The sequence below is a fragment of the Salvia miltiorrhiza genome, chromosome 3 (genome assembly GCF_028751815.1).
Source record: "Salvia miltiorrhiza cultivar Shanhuang (shh) chromosome 3, IMPLAD_Smil_shh, whole genome shotgun sequence".
In the NCBI taxonomy this organism is placed as follows: domain Eukaryota; kingdom Viridiplantae; phylum Streptophyta; class Magnoliopsida; order Lamiales; family Lamiaceae; genus Salvia; species Salvia miltiorrhiza.
The window spans coordinates 26,022,430-26,045,479 of record NC_080389.1 but is presented as its reverse complement, the minus strand read 5'-3'; the positions used below and the strand labels follow the sequence as shown (position 1 = coordinate 26,045,479).

The window sequence follows — 23,050 nt, the reverse complement described above, 5'->3', positions numbered from 1 at the left end:
ATACTTCTTCTATTTATTAAAGTTGAAAGTTAGCACTTTTTTGAATTAACATTAAAATAGCTTTGGCAAGATTCTTAAAAGTACAGATTTCCATAGTAATAGACCAACCAACCCACGCACTTCCCTCACAATAATCCAAAATTTTCAATTTACCTCTCATCCCTCTCTCTCTCGCTCTCTCTCTCTCTTACTTTGTTGCTGCTGAAAGCCACTGTCTCACCCACACTGCCTTTATCACCCTCATCCCATTCTCTCTCTCTCTTTAGGGTTGCTGCATTTCCTTCTCCAGCAGCACAGTACCGCTCTCCAACTCAATAGCCACAGCTGCAAGTAATGCACGCAGACAGGAATATCCAGCTACCATATTTTAGTTTTTGCTCTGTTCCTGCGCTTAATTCTGATAATTTACGAGCTTAGAACACCGACATTGCTGATGCAGCTCTGATCTACATTTGCCGAACAGAGAGGGGTATAATAGTTCATTTCTTGTAGGCTCGACTTCAGTAGTACTGTTAGTTTTTCTCTACAAACACTTCATTGTGCCTTCTGGCTTTCTTTCTTCATCTTTTTGTACTGTAAGATTTGAGAATGCTGAGTGAAGTTCTAGTCGGTGTAATGACTTCTAGAAAATCAGCTGAATCTATTCCAAGTAACAATAAAATATTTATGCATTATCTTAGAAAAAAGATATAATTCCTTCGATTTCTCGTCCTTTGTCAGTTTGCTTCTGATAAGACACGAATTATTCGAAACTGTTCACTTTTGGTCGCTGAAGATGCGGATGTGCATTGATATCGCATGCCTTACTAAGTAAACCATCTCGTTGTTGGTAATATGCATATCTGCTATCTCTTGTTATTGCTAATAACCTAGCGCATTTTGTTAAAATGCATATTTTGTTCCATGTTAATTTCGAGTTTGTTTGGATGAGGTTATTAATCGCAATGTCTTTCTATATAGGTTTTCTGTGTGCTTTTCTCGTGAAAGTTTGATTGTTCGGGGAGTTAAGTGAAGGATGTAATAAGTTCATTTATTTATTTTCTGGTACATCTCTGCATTTCCATGTTATTTCCTTGGTTTTGATTGTTACAATAAGGATATTTATTTACAATGTCTTACCATATGGCTTTTATGTACTTTCTTATGTAGTGAGATATTTGGCTGGGGAAGGGGTGTGCAAACTAAAATGGCATCAAGAGGTGGGCCCTCACAGCAGAACCCACAGCTGCAGCGGCGGATTACACGCACGCAGACGGTTGGGAATCTTGGAGAGTCTATTTTTGACAGTGAAGTAGTTCCTTCGTCTTTAGTGGAAATTGCCCCCATTCTACGTGTTGCCAATGAAGTCGAGCCCAGCAATCCTCGTGTTGCATATCTATGTAAGCTTGGAATTATGCATTTCATACATATATTTGTGGGTGGATGGTGTATGTGGTACATATCCATGTATTCAGTGTGATTTATGATATGTTACTTGGACTGCTTAATAACATTATTGATGCCAATAAGGGCCAGAGACAAAGCTGGTTTCTATTTGGCATTCTATTGAGCATTTTTCCTATTGTTCACCAAATAAAAGAAAAACAAATGTCCTATGTTGTTTATATTCTTGGAGTTTGTGCTAGTAGATCAACATTAACTTAAAACAGGTTTTGCATTTAGTTTTTACATCTATTGGATATTAGGAAAACTTTGGATCATTTTGTCTTTTATAAAAGGTTCAATAGTGTCTCAACAAATACATTGTTTGGAGTCTGCGGCAAAAACATGAGCCAATTTCAGCAGCTGCTTGTATTGAAGATTAAATCCATTCTGGCTTCCACAGGGACATCCCTTCTCTATATCCGCTTTCTTCTTATTTAATAGGAACTTACAAATAGACACACATTTTACAATTTTAATTTTCTTTACTCAAATAAAATCGTTGGAAGCTACTATAAATCCTCTGTGTATACTATCTGCTTGCATTTTAATTATAATTTGTTCAAAGGATCTACTAAAAGATTTGTCTTATATTCGTGAAATGCATTCAACCATGTGTGCTGGAATATCAGTTGTCCTTTTCCTATTTTACTTCCTTTTCCTGTTGCACCAATCCTAGTTGAAGTATTATAATTTTTTTATCAAATCAGTTATTATTTGCATAAGGCATCAATGCTTTAATAATGCAGGTAGGTTTTATGCTTTTGAGAAAGCTCATAGGTTGGATCCCACATCAAGTGGACGTGGTGTCCGTCAATTCAAAACGGCTCTTTTGCAACGCCTAGAAAGGGTAAGTATGAGAATAACTTCTATTTCATGATTGAGTGAACCGTTTGATGCACTATAAGCTTTATCAAGCTTGTCACATGTGCTTTTAAATAGAGTAATAATACCAATGTCTTATGCTATGAAAACTTTCTCTAGCTGCAAGTTCTAGAAGTGTCTGGTTGTAATCATTAAGCATCTTACCTTTTTAAGGCTTCCTCTATTTTTCTTATATGTAGTTATATTTTTGTAAGAACTTGAACTCATGTTAGGCATCTCCCATGATCTGCCACTTACTGCAGTAGAGAATGTACTCAATAGGAAGATACACAGTTTAGTTTCTTTGCTCACTTATTTCTAAAATAATAAAAGGAATCAGTATCACTATGGGATAGTTACACTGAGTATGGTGTTTCCTAGTGCCTGATGGAGACTTTTCTTTCTCTCGCTATTTGTAACCCAAAAACAGAAATGTCAACTATAAGAATCTCCCTTTCTTTCTTGTTGTTCAAATTATCTTCATTTTTTGTAATAATGTATTTTCATACTTGTCACTGGTCATGCATTACATTCTTGAATTGCAGAAAGAATTTCATACCACCTTATTTCTATATGCTTCTTCTTTAGGAAAATGATCCAACCTTGATGGGAAGAGTGAAAAAAAGTGACGCACGTGAAATGCAGAGCTTTTATCAGCATTATTACAAAAAGTATATTCAAGCTCTACAAAATGCTGCCGATAAAGCTGATCGGTAAGTTATTTTTTTAATTCATCATGTTCCTTCTTTGCTGGTGCAAATACTCCTAATAGATTTCTGTTTCTACCAATTAACTTCTGAATATGTTCAGTGCTCAGCTGACGAAAGCATACCAAACAGCTAATGTTCTGTTTGAAGTTTTGAAAGCAGTTAATCAGACACAGTCTGTGGAAGTCGATCGTGAGGTAAATTAAAATTGTTTTGATTGTTTGCATCTATGTACCTGACCTTTTTCTTATAAACATGCTTTCCTGTGCACTTTGGATTTTGCTTATCTTGTGGAATCTGATTCTGTTGACTGTTTTTATACAGATATTGGAAACTCATGATAAAGTTGCAGAGAAGACAGAAATTTATGTCCCTTATAACATTCTACCTCTAGATCCTGACAGCGCAAATCAGGCAATTATGAAATATCCAGAGGTCTATATTTAATTTTACTTGTCTCTGTTATTTACTGATTTCCAATTGCTTGTTTTCTTCTTTTCATTGTATCACTTTTATATTAATGTCTGACACAATACTCTACAGATTCAAGCCGCTGTACTAGCGCTACGGAATACTAGAGGTCTGCCTTGGCCAAAGGATTATAAGAAGAAAAAGGACGAAGATATCCTTGACTGGCTTCAAGCTATGTTTGGTTTCCAGGTGAAGCAGCATATCTTCTGCTAACATCTATGATCTGCCCCGCTTTAAAATAAAGATGCTGCGTCTATGCATCAGATGGCACAAAGATTGTTTTTTACATCCAATTGCTGTTGATTGTTGATTAAATTTTCAGAATGACAACATTGAATCCCATCGCTATTGACTGTTTGTTGATTTGCAGAAAGATAGCGTGGCTAATCAAAGGGAGCATTTGATTTTGCTACTTGCAAATGTTCATATACGGCAGTTTCCTAAGCCGGATCAACAACCCAAGGTTTACCTTCTGCAACTCTAATTATTTTACCTTGATAAGCTTTCTGGATTTCTTTCGTTTGGTCTAGCATGGATTCAATAGTTTTACAGGTGCAAAAACTTCTCCTACCTCCTCTTATGGAAGTTGCGGAGTGCATGATTTAGTTCTCTTAAGAGAAGCTTATATTCGTCCTGCTTATGTGTTTCACAACATCTTGTAGTTTCTTGGTGTAATCTGATTGGCAAACATATGTTTTCAGATATATTAAAATAGCTTGTTGCCGTTGTCATGTTTTAGATACCTCGCAACTAGGCAGAAAGGTTTTGCCCAGAGTACCTGGTAGAATTGCTGCAAATCTATAGTTCATTCATTTTTTGGCAAAATAATATCTCATGCCGACCTTGATGTTCAAATAAGTGAGCTAGTTCCCTGATCTCATTCAATATGTAGCCGTACAACTGAAGTCATGATTCTTGTAGGGCTTGACTGATACTATTATTATGCCTAGTCATCATAACTCATAAGTGACCACTACCCAACTGGCCCGAATGCTAAAACAAACAATTCAGAGGTAACATGAAAAGTTGACAATCTAAACAGAGCTATTATGGGACAGACTGACATAAAAGGATTTGGTTCAGGTTTCCTGCCTAATCACTTGCTTATAAGTTTGACTGTGTGGGGAGACCTGTTGTGCATTTCGTTGATGAATGTAAATGGAGGTTCTAGTACTTAAGAAATTAAACTATCTCAATTGAATCTACACTAAAGTCTAAACTTGCTTGATTTTGCTTCTTCTGATTTTTTTTATTAGAATCAGATTGATTTTATATTCTTGCGGCAAAGAAAATTGTTTTAATGATTTCTGTCTGTATTCAGTTGGATGACCGTGCTCTTGATGAAGTTATGAAGAAGCTTTTCAAGAACTATAAAAAGTGGTGCAAGTATTTGGATCGCAAAAGTAGCCTCTGGTAAGAATCAAATGCAAAAGATTGTCTTACATGGCTCCATGCAATGCTACTCTTTCTATCAACTTGGTCCAATTAAAGATTCATTTAGGCTTCTTGTCCTTGAATTTTCAACATCATGAGAATTATTAGGGCATATAGTATAGTTTGCCCATGAGTATTTGCTATAGAGTCTTAAGCAGAAATGAGTAGCTGTGTAAGTGATAATTCATACATGTTCAGGCATCTGTTATGAGAAAGTGTGATTAGAGCAGCCTGTCTTTATGAAAAATCAATTCTGAACACATGCAGATTCTGTTTTAAACATATAATCAACTTATTATCTTTAAATAAACAAGAGTCAGATTTGGTCATAGCATTCAGGTTATGCAACATTCGCTTTCTAGCAGGTTGGTTAAGACCAGTCATTTGAGCTTGTTTAGGTAGCTTCGTGGTGAAAAGGTGCTATGGCTTACCACTCTCTATCTCAAAATTTAGCTAGTTTCTTCTTTAGATATGTGTCACAATCTGATCATATAGTTATCAAAGAGTGCTGGTACCGACCTTGAAACTTCACGTTGTCTTATGATAAGTGGCCGACCAGGCTTGTCCTTGTTCTAAGGCAGAGTGCTGGTTCTCACTGCCAAGAGCTCATGCTAAGTTAATATGATCAAATTCCTAAGATCATGCAATCAACTACTAGCTAGAGCGCATGTAGACAATAAAGAATCATGCGCAAAAGTCGACCCCTAATCATGTGATTTCTAGGGGTTTCGATTTTTGACCTTTTGATTGTCTTCATATAATATGATTTCTATGAAGAGTTCCTTGAACTGATCACTACTCATGTGTAGACTTGATCAGAGGAAATTTCCAATCACGAATTTGTTTGATGTTGTCGTTTGAATCTTTCTTTCATGTTCAAACTCCACCAATAATCATGGAATTGATTCAACCTTGAAACCTTCTAGCTTATTCCCTTTCTCTTGCTTCAACGTTGGATGGACAACAACTAAGAAGCTTTTTACGAGAACACCAAGGGATGCACAACTTTGTCTCTCTTTAAGGGGAACAGAATTTCATCTCAAGTAAGGAGAGGGTGCCCTATAGGTTCTATTTATAGGATTTATGAGCTAAGTTAAGGAATCTTAGGAGGATTAGGCTTGAGCCTCCCAGCCTCCTAATGGACTTTAATTCATTTAAGTTGAGAGCTCAACTTAATTAAGTCCGTTAATTTTAATTAATTTCGTTGATGAATTAATATTGCACTACCCATCCTGATCTATATTACGAATATAACTCAATTTTAATATTATTTCCCATGATTAAGATATCGAATGTCCATTGATGAATTTAAGCTATTGACAACTTTAAATTAAATTCTTATCCAAGATTAATACCACTCGAATATTATTATTAATATCGAAAATCAATCCACCGACCAGGTTTGATATAATAATCCTTTTTGAATTCCTCAAGCGGACATCATCAACTCAGATTCTCCCTAAACACAATTTTATGCAATAATATTCAATCACTGTACAATCAATACTATTACCCAAGAGATCGAAAATATTGAATCAATTGATTCACACCCATGATAAATAAAATTAATACTAATAATTAATTATACACACTTAATAATATCCTTAAAAAATTAAGAAATACTCCCTCCATCCCTCAAATATCTTCCTTTCTTTGCATTTTGGTCCGTCCCCAAAACATCTTCCTAACCTATTTTTGGAAACAATGTCACTAACAATTACCCTTACAATCTTCACTTTTTGTGGGACCCATTTTCCACTCATCAAATACACAACTAACTTTTATTAAAACTCATGTCACCCTTCCTTAGGAAGATGTTTGAGAGACGGAGGGAGTAATATTTTTTTTCTAGATAGTAATTCCTCACAAAGTAGGAATTATCTCACTGGGATCTAGTTGAATGCAACATATGCACTAACATTATCTATTAGCCAAAACAAGCTAATTAGCAGCTCAATACAGTAGAACCCCATTTAATTAAGACTTGATAAATTAATAACCTCTCTAAGATAATAATTTTCTTCTGTCTCGATTTGGGCCCCAATATGTAAAATTAATAGTTTCGATAGATTAATAAGATAATAATTTTTCAGAAGGCCCTTATATAATTCTATGATGCCATCAACATCTTAAGTTAATAATCTATTAAAATTACAAAGATAACTAGGAAACTTACTAAAATACAAAATTTATTGTTGTTTGCTTTATATAGAAATTTAAGTCAAAATGAATTTCATCTCTAACATTTCGCATGACACTCAAAAGCTCCGGTGTAGTGTTCTCAAACTGCCGCAAAAAATTATGAAGGGTGTATGATTTTAAAAACCTTTTGTTTTGTTTATATAGTACTTCTTTCATCAATATGCATCATTAAACGTATGTTGTTCTAATACATTGAATAGCTGTTCAAGTTCCTAGTATTTAATAGTTAATACTCATGCATTTTTCTGTGTAATCAAATTCAAGTTTGTTGAAGTCCTATGTTATTAAACTTTAATTTGTTGAATATAAAATACCTCTTTCAATTAATAAATTATTAATTTATCGATTAACTAATACCTCTCTAAAATAGTAGTAATAAAATTTCACAGTCCTGACAGGTTCGTTCTACTGTATTACGACTTTAAACAATGGATCTAAGTTGTGAACTTCATACATAAACTCTATAAGCAATTGACATATGATAATGGACTGTTTGCATAAACCATAATACGAATAAATATGCAAAACAATGTAACAACTTTTATTCTCACAATTAAGAAAATGAAAGGTCCTAATACATAAGCAGCTTAAAGCATGCTTTCTAGTAAACAGCCTTAACATAGATTTCCTCATGCAATCAACAAAACTTTATTCATAGGAGTCGCTGGTTGCTGGCGGCTTTATGTACCCTCATCTAAGTCACCTTGTACAGTGACATTCTTAGCATCAAATTGCAGAATAATTCATCCAACTGTAACTGGCGAAGAAATCAATATGTATTCAATATCCATTCTTGCGAATGGCGTAAATATATCTTGACCAGCACTACGTAGAATGTGTGACTTGTGTCATAAGTGGAGACAGAATAAAACACCCATAATTAAAGACATAATTTTGTGGTTGTGATTCAGCATACTCAACTGGGTGTTAAGCATTAGAAGCAGCAGAGTAAAGTTTTTACCCTAGTGCATGTATTTCTAAACATTGAACAGAGTAACTAGCCTTATACATCTGCAGTCGTTAAGAATTAAATTATTAAACAAAATTCGACGAGTTTCAATTTTTAATCTGCAGCTTTAAGGAGAATTATATTATTGATGTGTAGCTTAGACATCCATAGAAGAAAAAATCAATTCAAGAACTAATTGTTTGTTCTATTGATCTGTTACTTGAAAATCTGTGAAAGCAAATATTGATTCAGTCACATATTGTGAGCTCTGCACAGGTTGTTTACTGATTATTTCCACTTGTTTTAATTGCAGGTTACCCACAATACAACAGGAAGTGCAACAGCGTAAATTGTTATATATGGGGCTCTATCTTCTAATATGGGGTGAAGCTGCCAATTTAAGATTCATGCCAGAGTGCCTCTGCTACATATATCATCATGTATGCTTTTGAGAAGCTTATTTCCTTTACATCTAATGGTATAGATTAAAGCTGGGATGAATAGTTTCTATAAACTATAACATGATACTGTATCATGACAACTCTGGGGGTACTTTTTGATGCTAACTTGGGGGTGAAACGAACTGCTAAAACAATTGCATACGTGAAATATCTTATTGTTTCTGTTTTGATTCTGTTAGTTTTAGTTAATGTTTCTGCTTTGGTTCTGTTAGTTGTAGTTATTGTTTCTTCTCTAGTTTTAGATCAACAAACAGAGAAACAACATATTAAATTGACGCACATATAAACTGATACCTTTGTTTGCTATAGAAGATTAAACATGGCTTTCTATTATCTTGTCAGTTTGGCAGAGTAAAATCTGCATTTTATCATAATATTTTCTACAATTCCATGAAATAATAATTTTGGCAGTTCTAACATGCATAATACATTAATACTTGGATATCACTCTTGTTATCTTTATTCTAGTAATTACACTGTATTCTCTTTTTGATGATTTTCTTTTCTTCTTCTTGATTGAAAAGCTATTTGTAGGTTTCTTTGGTTTTTTGGTTAATAATAATCTTTCTCACTACTTTTACATCTGTCCTCACTTAATTATAATTGGTACTATATGTGATCTTTCATTCTACATACGTAAATCATGATATGTGAATTAAATTCTTTTCTAATCTGGATATTATAACTCATATATATATATTCTCGCAGATGGCTTTTGAACTCTATGGGATGCTTGCTGGAAATGTTAGTCCAATGACTGGTGAAAATGTGAAACCAGCTTATGGAGGAGAGGAAGAGGCTTTCCTTCGTAAAGTAGTCACTCCAATTTATGAAGTCATTGCTAGGGTAAATCCCAAATTGAAAATTTCATTTACCATTTTATTTCATCATGTATAATGATAATTTTCTTCTTTTTTCATCCTAAATTAATATTTTTGTTTTTCAGGAAGCTGCGAGAAGCAAAATAGCAAAATCAAAACATTCACAGTGGAGAAACTATGATGATCTTAATGAATACTTTTGGTAATATGTTACTTGTTTATTTGATGAATGTGTTTGTCTTTCAACTATTTCACTTATTTTGTTAAAATTTTAGGTCTGTGGATTGTTTCCGATTAGGATGGCCCATGCGTGCTGATGCTGATTTTTTCTGTAAGCCAGTGGATCAACTTCGGGATGAAAAGAATGGGGTAAATCATGCATTGCCATTTTTATCTTATCCTAAGCTCTAGAGTATTTAACTTTATATATAGGTCATAGAGAATTTCATACACTTTAAATTGGCTTTGGCTCTTTCCAGAAAATGGTTGTATGGTTCCATATTTGCTGAAGTTTATTTCTGCTTATGTGTTCGATTTTACCTGTAAAATTGGAAGACTGAAGATGCCAACATGGATTGTGTGGGTTAGTATGATATCTAAAGCCTTGATAATTCTGCGCGGACACACATTGTTTTCTCAAATAGACAAGTCCACTTACACCTGATTGAGATTCTTTTGGTTCCCCTGTGTTGCTGCAAAGCTGCTGTTGATATGTATCTTTTTGTAGCATGTACCTGTCGATTTAAATAGTAATGACACTCTTCTCCATGCAAGTCTGGCCCTCCAGAGTTGTATTTTCTCTCTCTTGAATTGAGTCCTGGATCACCTTTCCGTGACCTTTAAATCCCCTAGGGAAATCAACCATATCTAATTGTATTAATTTTCATGGGCAAATGTGATGAGAAGGGATTCTTGTGATAGAGGAATGGAAATATTGAAGTTTGTAGAGGGGGGAGGGAAAATGCAAACACAGGGAGAGGGAGGAAGTGATCCACAATCAGTCAAAAGACTTGGCCAAAGAGTAGCAGGAGTAGCTGGAACTGGAACTAAACCAATTTTTTATAGTAAATATAACGTCAACTTGGGCTGTAAGCACCCTTAACATAACTGTTGAGCTGTTGAAACAGTTAACGTTTGTTAACCCTTTCATCTTAGTTAGAGTTTATGGTGTAACACAAAGTATCTCCCTCCCTTCTCGTAACTCTCTCTCTCTCTCTCTGTCCATGGAGAAACAAATTCAAAGACAATTTTTGTTTGCACCACTCCCTATATACACTATATGCATATATAAATAGTATGTGTTGTTCCTTATTGTGGTGTGTGTCACGCATACTTTTGTAGCACACTTTCAATAGATTCCCGAAGCATATTCTCCTTGTAACGTATCATTAATACAACTGAATGAAAGTTTCTCTTAACTAGGAAAGCAGGCCTACAAGAGATCGATGGGTGGGAAAAGTTGACTTTGTTGAGATCCGGTCTTATTTTCATATCTTTAGAAGCTTCAACAGAATGTGGAGTTTCTTCATATTATGCTTGCAGGTGTGCATCTTTGTGTAGTCATTACCCTTCTTAAGTTTCAATTGCTCTCGGATGCTGACATTGTTAACCACTGCCATTTGTCAAGGCTATGATAATCATTGCTTGGAATGGTTCTGGTCAGCCAAGTTCAGTTTTTGAGGCCAATGGTTTCAAGAAAGTACTGAGCATTTTTATAACCGCAGCAATTTTGAAACTTGGGCAAGGTACGTACATCTTCAATGTTGATGCATATAATTTTTTCTCTACTGTTGATAACTAAAAGGTTCTGGCAGGAATGAAACTGTGGCTCTAACACATTATGTTTGTTATTAAAATGAAGGTGTGTATGGAACTGATCTAAATAATTAATGGCATCAATGTATGTAGTCGCCAAAATAGGTTGATATGGAATGACTTTGGCATATTCTGGCATGACTCTGGTAACATATATGCCATATAGTTATACTAATAGGGTCAAGATTTTTTTACCAGGATTTACTAAAGTTCTGCCCATGCTCGTGTTCTGCTATGGACTTTGTAGTGTCCTTTTAATATTTTTAAGAATGTTTGTTGCAGCCGTTCTTGATGTAATTCTGAGTTGGAAAGCTAGAAGGAGCATGTCTTTCCATGTCAAGCTCCGCTACATTCTAAAGGTTGTATCTGCTGCTGCATGGGTGGTTATTCTCCCAGTAACTTATGCTTATACATGGGAGAATCCACCTGGCTTTGCTCAAACTATCAAAAGTTGGTTCGGCAATAGCTCAAGTTCTCCTTCGTTATTTATCTTGGCTGTTGTTATCTACTTGTCACCAAATATGCTCGCTGTCACTCTCTTTCTTTTTCCCTTCATTCGCCGATTCCTGGAAAGTTCCAATTACAAGATTGTGATGCTAATGATGTGGTGGTCACAGGTATGCAATGCATTCAATTTTTTTTCTCTGTACCTCCCTCTTATGGGATCAATTAAAATTAAATGGTAATTTCCGGTTCCCATTATTATATATCACAGCCTCGACTTTATGTCGGAAGGGGAATGCATGAAAGCACCTTCTCTCTCTTCAAGTAAGGCGGTAAAGAATCTATTTTGTTGTACAGAATCATTTCATGTGATATTCAATTGTTATCTTTTATATTTGTCAGGTATTCCTTATTCTGGGTGCTTCTTATCATTACAAAATTAGCCTTCAGTTTCTATGTTGAGGTACCTACCCTACCTGTTACCTTTTTTGTTTTTGTTTTTTTTTCTGGTGCTAACTGGATCATATATTCATATTGTTAATGCTGAGATATTTGCTTATAGGCTTTTCTTCATTTGTACCTTTAAGCATATCTCATTATTAAGGCATTCCCTATTGGATGTTTATTTTTTAAGACATGTGGAGTTGGAATATCTCTAGTTGTTGGTTAAACTAAGTGAGCTCTCACAATTGCTTTCTCTTAGTCAATTTACATGATTCATCTATGTTTATTTTGTGGACAAAATCTTCTGATTCCAGATAAAACCTCTGGTGAAGCCAACCAAAGCTATCATGGAAGTTCATATATCAACTTATCAGTGGCATGAATTCTTTCCGCAAGGTAGTTTAGAGGATTAATCTGGAGCTACAGTAATCTTGTGCACATGCAAAAATATGTGCAAGAAACAGTTGGACTGAAATAATTGTTCTGACATTTGTACTGAATGTTTTTGCAGCAAAGAACAACATTGGCGTCGTAGTTGCACTCTGGTCCCCAGTTATTCTTGTATGGGTCATTCAATACTTTCAGTAGCAAGTTTTGTTTTTCCTTTTGGTGTATACCTCCAATCTGGATACTGTATATATTTGGAGATAATTTGTGTACACTTTCTTTCCAGGTTTATTTCATGGATAGCCAGATATGGTATGCTATATTCTCTACACTTTTTGGAGGTATATATGGTGCATTCCGCCGCCTTGGAGAGGTTAGGGGAACATCCATTTGGTGATATTAACATTTATATAAATTATGATCAGTCTTGAGCTGTATTGGATCTGTGTATGTAATTCTTATGGCATTGCCAGAATTCTCAACTTGAATATTTTAGTTTTTCTCTTTCAATAGAATATGAATAATGATAAGAATGAAAGCTTTGTCAACTATAGGAAGCTTTCACTTGTTGAAGAAAATGATCCAAATGCTTCAGGCAGAAAAGGACCTTTTTCCCCTCTAGAGCAAATATATGGTTAACTGTGCTGTGGTAGCCACTAGGATTTTGAACTTTCCGTGGTTTTTCATTTCCTAGAAAATTAATGGTTTCACCATTGCTATTGGAGTCACTAAAAGAAATTGATAATATGATATTTCCAAAACTGTTTCTTCGAATCGATGAATGTTTAACTAACATGACTTGTAGTCTTAAGTGGAGAATTATTTATATATAGTTATAGTTTGGGTTGCAACTTCTGTCTTATTTCTTTTTGTTTTCTCTTCTTTTTATTAAATTTTCTACTTTTTGTGGTTTCAGATTCGAACACTAGGAATGCTTAGATCCCGATTTCAGTCGTTACCTGGTGCTTTTAATGCCTGTTTAATACCAGAAGAGAAAACTGAGACAACCAAAAAGAAAGGACTGAAGGCCACCTTTTCCCGCAAGTTTGAAGTGGTAGCATATTTATTAGTTCCATTTTCACTTCATACATAATAGTATATTGGACAATGCATTTGACATCATTGACTTTTACCTGTCTTATTATCACCCTCTCAGATTCCTTCAAGCAAGGAAAAGGAAGCTGCAAGGTTTGCTCAGTTGTGGAACAAAATAATAACAAGTTTCAGAGAGGAGGATCTTATAAGTAACAGGTGATATTCAGTATGAATGCTGTTAAAATAGTCATCTTGTTGATTGATTGATTCATTATTTTTTATTGTCATGGTACAAAGAGGTACAAAGAGGAAAGGAGATGAGATGTATATATTGACATATTATTTCTCAACTTGCTGTTAGGGAAATGGATCTGTTACTTGTTCCATACTGGGCTGACCGTGATTTGGAACTGATGCAATGGCCTCCATTTTTGCTTGCTAGCAAGGTTTCTTTTGACCCTTTGAATCTTTTAATATTAGGTTTAGATCTTTCCCATCCATGTTGGGACTGTGGTTTTCTATTATTTTCCTTCTTGGATCCCTGATAATTGATAAATCATCAAGTTCTTTTCCATCTCCACTTTTTTAGCTACATTGGCAAATCGGACAAATGGTTAACCAGAAAATACTATGGCAAATGGGACAAACTTTTTTGCCATGGTGTTCAAGATAAATCAATAAGTGATGAGAATATCAAAGAGCATCTTTACTGTTATTACTAGGGAAATTATTAGATGTTATGGAGTCACTTTTGTGTAGTGTTGAATATTAGTTTATAATAAATGAAGACAGGAAAAGGATAAAAACACAGAACATGGTCTTGACCTTTGGCCCTAACTAGAATGAAGTGGCCGAGGGGCTGTAACACTTTCATTGCTCCTGTATCATGAAAATTATAACATCATCCACACATGGGTGTAATATGTATATTGGGAAGACATTAAAAAACTACCACACTAATTAAGGTAAAATAAATGATACGATATCCCAGATATTGTGTATATTTCATAATTCAAGTCCATCTTCATTAGGTTCTTAATCTGCATGGGTAGGCTACCTCATTAACTTATGCGTAAAAGTTTCCTAGCACATTTTAAAGTTTTTGTCAGGACTCTGGTATTTGGGTGTAGAAAGTAGACATGATTTCTTTTAATAAAGTGTATCATTTTAAAGGGAGTTTGGAGTTTGACATGAGAATTATACATTATTTTTGGTTTCATATCCTTCACTGAAAAAAGCGGATTAAATCTGATGTGACTAACTGGTTTTGTTGGAAAATATTAGATCCCTATAGCAGTTGATATGGCCAAAGACAGTAACGGAAAGGATAGCGAACTGAAAAAGCGGATTAAATCTGATGATTACATGTATTCTGCTGTCTGCGAGTGCTATGCTTCATTTAGGAACATTGTTATGTTTCTAGTTCATGGCAATCGCGAGAAAGAGTAAGTATTTGTAGATTTCAGTTTGATCTCCTAGTCATTTGCTTCCCTCTGTTTACTCGACTTATCTTTCTTTTCAGGGTTATCGAGTTTATATTTTCTGAAGTTGACAGGCATATAACAGATGATAAGCTGTTAACTGAATACAAGCTTAATGCTCTTCCTACTCTGTATGACCTTTTCGTTAAGCTTGTCAAATACTTGGTAGGGATTTCTGTTTTCTTCTATAATTACTTACTGTGAGTCGACTGGTGGTGTGCAAACTTGATGCTGTATTGTCGTTTTGCAGCTAGAAAATAAGCCAGAGGATAGAGATCAAGTTGTAATCCTCTTCCAGGACATGCTTGAAGTTGTGACCCGAGATATAATGATGGAAGATCATATGTCCAAGTAATAATTCTTCAGAATGCATGAGTTGAATTTTGAGGCCTTGATGAAATGTTCTTATTTACTACGGTTATTTTGAATAGCTTGCTAGATACAATTCTTGGTGGGTCTGGACATGAAGATGTGGTCCCACTTGATCATCAGTTATTTGCATCAGCTGGTGCCATTAAATTTCCAGCTCCACAATCTGAAGCTTGGAAAGAGAAAGTATACAGAGTTGAATTGTATATTTTAGTAATCATTTTTTTAATCTTCTGTACTTGATTGATATTTTCATTTTCCCTTCGCAGATCAAGAGGTTGTACTTGTTGCTGACAGTCAAGGAATCTGCAATGGATGTACCGTCAAATTTGGAAGCTAGGAGGCGCATTTCCTTTTTCTCTAATTCCTTGTTCATGGACATGCCTTCAGCTCCTAAAGTCCGCAATATGTTGTCATTCTCGTGAGTTTAGTATCCCTGTGCTTTTTGTTTCATTTGTATGTGCCTATGTGGGCAGAAAATCACGTAGTTATGGCACTTCAGTTGTCCTCTTGCCTTGTGACCATTCGTGTAAGTAGTTGATTCTGAAAGCTTGGATATAAATTAACCACAGTTTGCTAATTCTGCATGTTAGGCCAGCAGTGCAAGTGCATGTAGGTTTTTATGAGAAAGGTATAATACTGTAACAGTGGCCCAGAATTAAGGAAATAACTACGAATTAAATACTCCTTAAAAACTGGTGCTTTTATTGGACAAGACATTTTAGCAAAGTTTAGTTCTCTACTAATGCTAGTGTACAATTGAGAAAATCACAGAGCTCAAATTCCTTCGCTGCTTGATAAACACCGTGCATTTTGTTTGATGGTCATTAAAGGGTTATTATTTGCTGGCAATTTTTTAAAATTGAAGTTAACAAAAAAGGTAATGATGAACTATAGGTTTTAATTGTATGATCTTTTTGCCCAGGTTTGTCACTATAAACTTTGTCAAATACTTTAGTTATCAATTTATCTATTTTTAAGCAGCTCAATCAGTATTAGTTACTCCTCTGTTTGTTCTGTAGTGATACATGATTAGTCAGTCAGTCAGTCTAAAAGTACCGTACAGGCCTTATTATTGTGTCTTTGTGTGTGAATATAACGTGAGCTTTCCCGACATATAGTGTTTTGACTCCTTATTACACGGAGGAGGTTCTTTTCTCATTGCCTGAGCTGGAAGAGCCAAATGAAGATGGTGTTTCCATTCTCTTTTACTTGCAGAAAATTTTCCCAGGTTTGTGCTTTAGATGCTACGAGGTTTATCATATTTCTCGTTCTCCACTAACCTTACAATAAAATCTTGCAGATGAATGGAACAATTTTCTTGAGCGTCTCGACTGTTACAATGAAGAAGAACTAAGGGGTTCTGATGAATTAGAAGAACAGTTACGACTTTGGGCTTCATATAGGGGCCAAACATTGACCAGAACTGGTGTGTAAAAATCAAAATTTCGGTGTTGTTTTTTACATTGTAGTTTCTCATCTTTACTTTTCATATATTTCCCCTATGTCAGCTGTGCTCAGCAGTCTCTGAGTTGTCATTTGACAACTCAAGGCAATTGGCAATGATGGGATACCTTGAGCTAAGTGCATCACTTATTCATGTCCAATTGATGATTTATAATTGCTCATTAACTAACTTACATAAGGAAGCATAAATAAAATCAGATACTGTATGTAGGTCATAGTACCAGGTTGTTGATTTACTAGTTGGTTACATGAATTTGTTTGCTGTATATCCTTCATGTTTTTAAATGTTATACCTGTTGTTGGCTGGATTTAGTGGGTCGCACTAGCTAGCCTTGCTGCTATACTACAGAATTGATCTTCATTTAATTTATATTTTTAAGACATTTTTGGAGACTCATGTATTTTCTACACTGACAGTTAGAGGAATGATGTATTACCGCAGAGCTCTAGAACTTCAGGCATTCCTTGATATGGCCAAGGATGATGGTATTATATCTTACACAGTAAATTCTGTAACTGCAAACTATTGAGAAATTAAGCAGCTATATTTCTTAATTTGTGCAGATTTAATGGAAGGCTATAAGGCCATTGAGACGAGTGAAGATCAGATTAAAGGGGAGAGGTCGCTGTGGACGCAATGTCAAGCCGTGGCTGATATGAAGTTTACATATGTTGTCTCCTGCCAATTATATGGCATTCAAAAACGATCTGGAGATCCTCGAGCGCAAGATATACTAAGACTTATGACAACGTATGGGTTTTAAGAGCTTTAAAGGCTGTATCCTCCTAGTGCATTATCTAATCTTTTATTTCTCTGGGCAGATATCCATCTCTTCGAGTAGCATATATAGATGAAGTTGAAGAACCTAGTAAAGACAGAACCAAGAAGGTTAATGACAAGGTGTACTACTCCACTCTAGTGAAGGCTGCTCTGCCAAAGTCAAATGCTTCAGAGCCAGGCCAGAATCTAGATCAGGTACTCAAGATTAATTAGAATTCAACAGATGAAAATAGCAGGTAGCTACTTTAAGATTTATTATATAGAAGTTATAAGATGGAAAAGTAGGTACTTATGCTTTCAAAGTATTTTCTTCATAATATGATCAGAAGAATATTTAATACTATATAATAAATTCCAACTGGGGATAAGAGCAAGGGGAAAGCATGTAACCTAGAAGTTAGCCATATAAATAAGTACAATGTTTCATATCTTTTTGTCTTCTTCTCTCTATTCTGAGAGGGAGCGAGAGGATCGTAGTCTCTCTGATTGAGCTTTCTAGTTGAAGAAATACATGAGAGATCTTGTCACTTTACATCTTGCCACAACATTCTGATTCAGCCGTTATTATATCTATGGATAGATGACTAGATACATATTGGTTTCTTGACTTGATTTTCTATTCCTACAACGTCTGGTATTTTAGTCTGGTCTCTTGCACAGTGAGGACTTTCTACAGAATTTTCTTGCAGATATTAAGGTTGACAACTCTACATATTTTATGGCTGGTTTTTTATAATGAAATTCTGGTTGTAGATAATCTACCGTATAAAACTTCCTGGCCCTTCTATCCTGGGTGAAGGAAAGCCTGAAAACCAGAATCATGCCATCATTTTCACGCGTGGAGAAGGCTTACAAACGATAGATATGAATCAGGTATATTATTTTTTGCCAATTCGTTTCTGATTTTCTTCATTTTGAGGCCTGACATGATTATCCAACTTAGGATAACTACATGGAAGAAGCTTTTAAAATGAGAAACTTGCTACAAGAATTTCTTAAAAGGCATGATTTGAGACACCCATCGATTCTCGGCCTCAGGGAACATATCTTCACTGGAAGGTGGGCCACTTCGCCATAATTAGCTTGTCTTAATATGTGCCTATATATTCTTTTCCTTATGTAATTCATTTATCTTTTATACATGATGCAGTGTTTCTTCTCTTGCTTGGTTTATGTCTAATCAAGAGACAAGTTTTGTTACTATTGGACAGAGACTGCTGGCCAACCCTCTTAAGTAAGTTCTCTTGTTTGCATCGCCCTCTATTCTTCTACCCTGTAAACCATTATCGGAAGTAGTAATCTCAATTTGCTTGACCTGGCAAATGGCAATTAACAATTATTGTTATTTTTCATTTCCATTGTTTCTTGTGAGTTTTGTCGCATGTACAATATTTGAGGTTCTGCATAGTTGAAAGCTAATAGATGAGGCTTTGTCCATGTAATTCAGCACGGCTGGATGAACCGAAACTAGTTTAATATGCACACACTGTAGCCTTGCTTGTGTAACTTTTGCTTTTCTATAGTTCTATAATCGGGTCTCTGCTATTTTTAGTTTCTATCATAAGCAAGAATTGAATCCCCTAATGCTAAATTACGCAAGGAAACCCCAAATGGAATTTATAACTTTGTTTTTGGTTATCTATATTTTAGAGAATCGAGCTGCATTGTTAAAATGTGCATTTAAAAGGAATTCATGAGTTCATCTTCAGTGCATAGAGTTATTCACCTTGCCAGGGTTTTATATCTTTGAATTTTCACTTGAACTAATAGAAGGCCGACACATTTCCTAAATGTTTGGCAGCATTGTTAGTTTGTTACAAGTTCAATCTATGCGCAGTCAACACCCCTTGCATGTACAATAACATTGGACCCAATGCATCGGAAGTATGACTAATAATGTAATGATTCATGTGTAGTTGGTAATTGTCAGCTGCTTCATCTCATTAAACTGTGGTTCAGAAAATACCTGTGTTCTATTATTAGTTTAGGCTGCATTGTCTTTTCTTGGATTACTTCATATCATATCCACCGAAAACTTATATCTTTCTCTGGTTGCCTCATGAATTTATGCAGTATTATTTCAGTTACATGTTTTCCGACTGACAGATTTTTCATTTACCAATGTTAGATTTCGGTTTCGCTAGAACTATCAAAGGAAGATGAGAATCCGTTACTAAATTTAAACTTTGTGCATTTGATTGATGGAAAGAGTTAAATGTATCTGAGGTTCATGCTGTAATCATACAAAGCCATTGCTTTGGAAAGTAAAACGTATGTATATAGAGGAGAAATTTTCTTAATCTTACTTGTCATTTATAAACAAAAGTGGTTTCTTGACTGCACAAAATGGTTGCCAGATTAATTGTTTAAACAAGTTTTGTATGTCTCTTATGAATTGAAAACTTTTACTTGGCGACTTAGTGGTGATTTCTAGCTTGTGAATTTTGAAAAAAATATGTTTTTGTTATTTATGGTGAATTTTAATAGAGGATTGTTTCCAAGACAATAAAGTTCTAGTAGTATCTAATTGTAGCATTGGTGCCAGCCTGAGTATTTAGTTACTTGATACTTATCAGGTTTAGTGTTTATAATATAATTTTATGGTGGGAATGCTGCATCGAACACTCATACTTTTGCTTCATTTTGAGATTATCCTCTGGGTTGTACATAAATTCAATTTGCCAAGGTTACATAGTTCATCAATTTTTGTTGCTTCTAATTGGCCACCCTTCTTTCATTTTTTTTACAGACTCATCATTTTTTGCAAGTCAACTGATTGTCTTGTATCATGCTTCCTTCTTGTGTTCATGCAGGGTTCGGTTTCATTATGGCCATCCTGATGTTTTTGATAGATTGTTTCACCTTACACGAGGTGGGGTGAGCAAAGCCTCCAAAATTATCAACCTGAGTGAGGATATATTTGCCGGTATGATCATAAAGTTTGTTGTTCTTATTCTATTTATAGCTGTTTGAAACTCTTTTGCATGGATATAATTACTTGGCATTTGTAACTCTGTAGGCTTCAATTCTACACTCCGTGAAGGCAATGTAACCCATCACGAGTATATACAAGTTGGTAAAGGGAGAGATGTTGGCCTTAACCAAATTTCTCTATTTGAGGCAAAAATTGCCAATGGAAATGGAGAACAAACATTGAGTCGGGATTTGTATAGACTGGGGCATCGCTTTGACTTCTTTCGAATGCTATCGTGCTATTTTACAACCATTGGTTTCTACTTCAGTACTTTGGTGCGTGTCAAATGAATTGTCTAACAGTGGTTTTTGAGCTTCTTTATAAACATTTTAACCTTACTGCATTTCTTCTGACAGATTACTGTGCTCACTGTGTATATATTTCTCTATGGACGCCTTTATCTTGTTCTTAGTGGCCTTGAAAAAGGATTAAGCATGCAACCAGGAATTCGAGATAATAAGTCTCTTGAAATTGCTTTGGCCTCTCAGTCCTTTGTGCAAATTGGATTTCTGATGGCACTCCCTATGATGATGGAAATTGGATTAGAAAAGGGCTTTCGCACTGCGTTGAGTGAATTCATATTAATGCAACTACAGTTGGCTCCAGTGTTTTTCACCTTTTCACTTGGGACTAAAACCCACTACTATGGGAGGACTTTACTTCATGGAGGTGCAAAGTACAGGGCAACAGGTCGTGGATTTGTTGTGTTCCATGCCAAATTTGCTGAAAACTATCGTCTGTACTCCCGTAGCCACTTTGTTAAGGGGCTTGAGTTAATGATATTGCTTCTCGTTTATCAAATATTTGGTCAGACCTACAGAGGTGCTGTTTCATATATCTTAATCACTGTATCTATGTGGTTTATGGTGGGAACCTGGCTTTTTGCTCCCTTCCTCTTCAATCCTTCTGGCTTTGAGTGGCAGAAGATAGTCGATGACTGGACTGATTGGAATAAGTGGATCAGTAATAGAGGAGGTATTGGTGTTCCCCCAGAGAAAAGTTGGGAATCATGGTGGGAAGAGGAGCAAGATCATCTCCGCCATTCTGGAAAACGTGGTATTATTGCTGAGATAATACTGGCAATACGGTTTTTCATTTATCAGTATGGCCTTGTATATCACTTGCACATCACAAGGAATACCAAAAGTGTTCTGGTATATTTTCTTCTCTACCCTGATAAACTGTCCCATTTGGAGTTGATAGGTATCCTATTTCAATCTATAACAACTACTTAAATGTATTGCAGGTATATGGCATATCATGGCTGGTAATCTTCTTGATCCTTTTTGTCATGAAGGTGAGAACAGTTATTCCAGTTTCAGATTTTTTCTTCTGAGGCACTTTAATTGAACTGGAGAAGAGTTCATTCTTTATTTCACCCCCACCCACCCACCCTTCCTCTTTCCAACCTTACTGATTTTGTAGAAAATGTGAGGTTATTGCCTTTTCTTGGCAATTTGCTAATACCCTTTGTTTTAAATATTTGAAATCTGAGACTCCCCTGTCCTAAAGAAAAATTGTATAATTATAATGCCTGAACTTCCAAATATCTAAATAAGTTTTGAGAACTCCTTAGATATCCCTATGAAATTATATTGTCATATTTTCTAAAACTTTTATACAAAGCATCCTCTGGAGTAGATAACACTGATTTCGAATATATGCATGTAATCACCTGCTTTAAAATTTGTCTCACTTCTTTTTCCTATAATATTTTCCCAGGGTCTGTTTATGCATCTTTTTAACTTGGAATGTGTTATATATTACTTTTATTTCAATTATGAATGTGTTTGAACTATGCTTAGTTCCTTGAAAAGTTGTTGTGTTGGGTTTGGAAATTGATGGGTTTTTGTTGGTTTCTTTTCCAGACAATTTCTGTTGGGCGAAGGAAATTTAGTGCAAATTTTCAACTTGTCTTCCGGCTTATAAAGGGTTTAATCTTTGTGACATTCATCTCTATCCTGGTTATTCTGATTGCCCTACCCCACATGACACCAAGAGATATTGTGGTTTGCATACTCGCCTTCATGCCCACCGGTTGGGGCTTGCTTCTGGTTAGCTATACTTTCTCTTATGTACCATTTTTGTACCAAACAAATTCTTAAGGAGCATTTGGTTGCTTGTTTTGATTTCACCAGATTGCTCAAGCATGTAAGCCGATTGTTCAGAGAGCTGGATTCTGGGGTTCAGTCAGAACGCTAGCTCGTGGATATGAAATTCTGATGGGTCTACTTCTCTTCACACCAGTGGCTTTCCTTGCGTGGTTTCCGTTCGTATCAGAGTTCCAAACTCGAATGTTGTTCAACCAAGCCTTCAGTAGAGGTCTTCAGATATCACGTATTCTGGGTGGACATCGGAAAGACAGATCCTCCAGGAACAAGGAATAGGTTTTTTGGATGTTACTTTTATTTATCTACTTGTTTATGAACTGCTTGAGCTTGTCTCCTGTCCTTGTAATTATGTAGTATTATGGTATATTTTCCTCCATGAAGTAACTTTAATATGCAGACATTATTTTTAAA

General features: G+C 35.4%; 1 protein-coding gene across 1 annotated transcript; it reads left to right on the top strand.

The window, feature by feature from the left end:
* The first annotated feature begins 110 nt into the window (after positions 1–110).
* Positions 111–23,050, top strand: LOC131013941 (callose synthase 3-like). The gene is made up of 44 exons (XM_057941875.1): positions 111–469; positions 961–1,044; positions 1,150–1,379; positions 2,172–2,272; positions 2,875–2,999; positions 3,097–3,190; positions 3,318–3,428; positions 3,537–3,653; positions 3,835–3,927; positions 4,786–4,877; positions 8,363–8,489; positions 9,219–9,356; positions 9,457–9,533; positions 9,607–9,700; positions 10,754–10,873; positions 10,959–11,076; positions 11,429–11,763; positions 11,862–11,914; positions 11,993–12,053; positions 12,349–12,430; positions 12,546–12,595; positions 12,708–12,794; positions 13,338–13,475; positions 13,578–13,672; positions 13,818–13,902; positions 14,741–14,901; positions 14,979–15,102; positions 15,188–15,288; positions 15,369–15,492; positions 15,576–15,727; positions 16,428–16,537; positions 16,610–16,735; positions 17,191–17,259; positions 17,338–17,524; positions 17,596–17,749; positions 18,308–18,427; positions 18,498–18,613; positions 18,705–18,788; positions 20,368–20,480; positions 20,574–20,803; positions 20,885–21,682; positions 21,775–21,825; positions 22,397–22,582; positions 22,667–23,050. Exons 3-44 carry the CDS (start codon positions 1,187–1,189, stop codon positions 22,913–22,915), a joined length of 5,841 nt encoding a protein of 1,946 aa, XP_057797858.1. The 5' UTR covers positions 111–469; positions 961–1,044; positions 1,150–1,186; the 3' UTR covers positions 22,916–23,050.

Excerpts from the sequence above, each read along its gene's own strand:
- LOC131013941 (XM_057941875.1), top strand. The coding sequence starts at position 1,187 with ATGGCATCAAGAGGTGGGCCCTCACAGCAGAACCCACAGCTGCAGCGG. Across the intron at positions 3,429-3,536 it reads CAATTATGAAATATCCAGAG|ATTCAAGCCGCTGTACTAGC; the intron begins GTCTATATTTAA and ends AATACTCTACAG. Across the intron at positions 11,915-11,992 it reads AGCACCTTCTCTCTCTTCAA|GTATTCCTTATTCTGGGTGC; the intron begins GTAAGGCGGTAA and ends TATATTTGTCAG.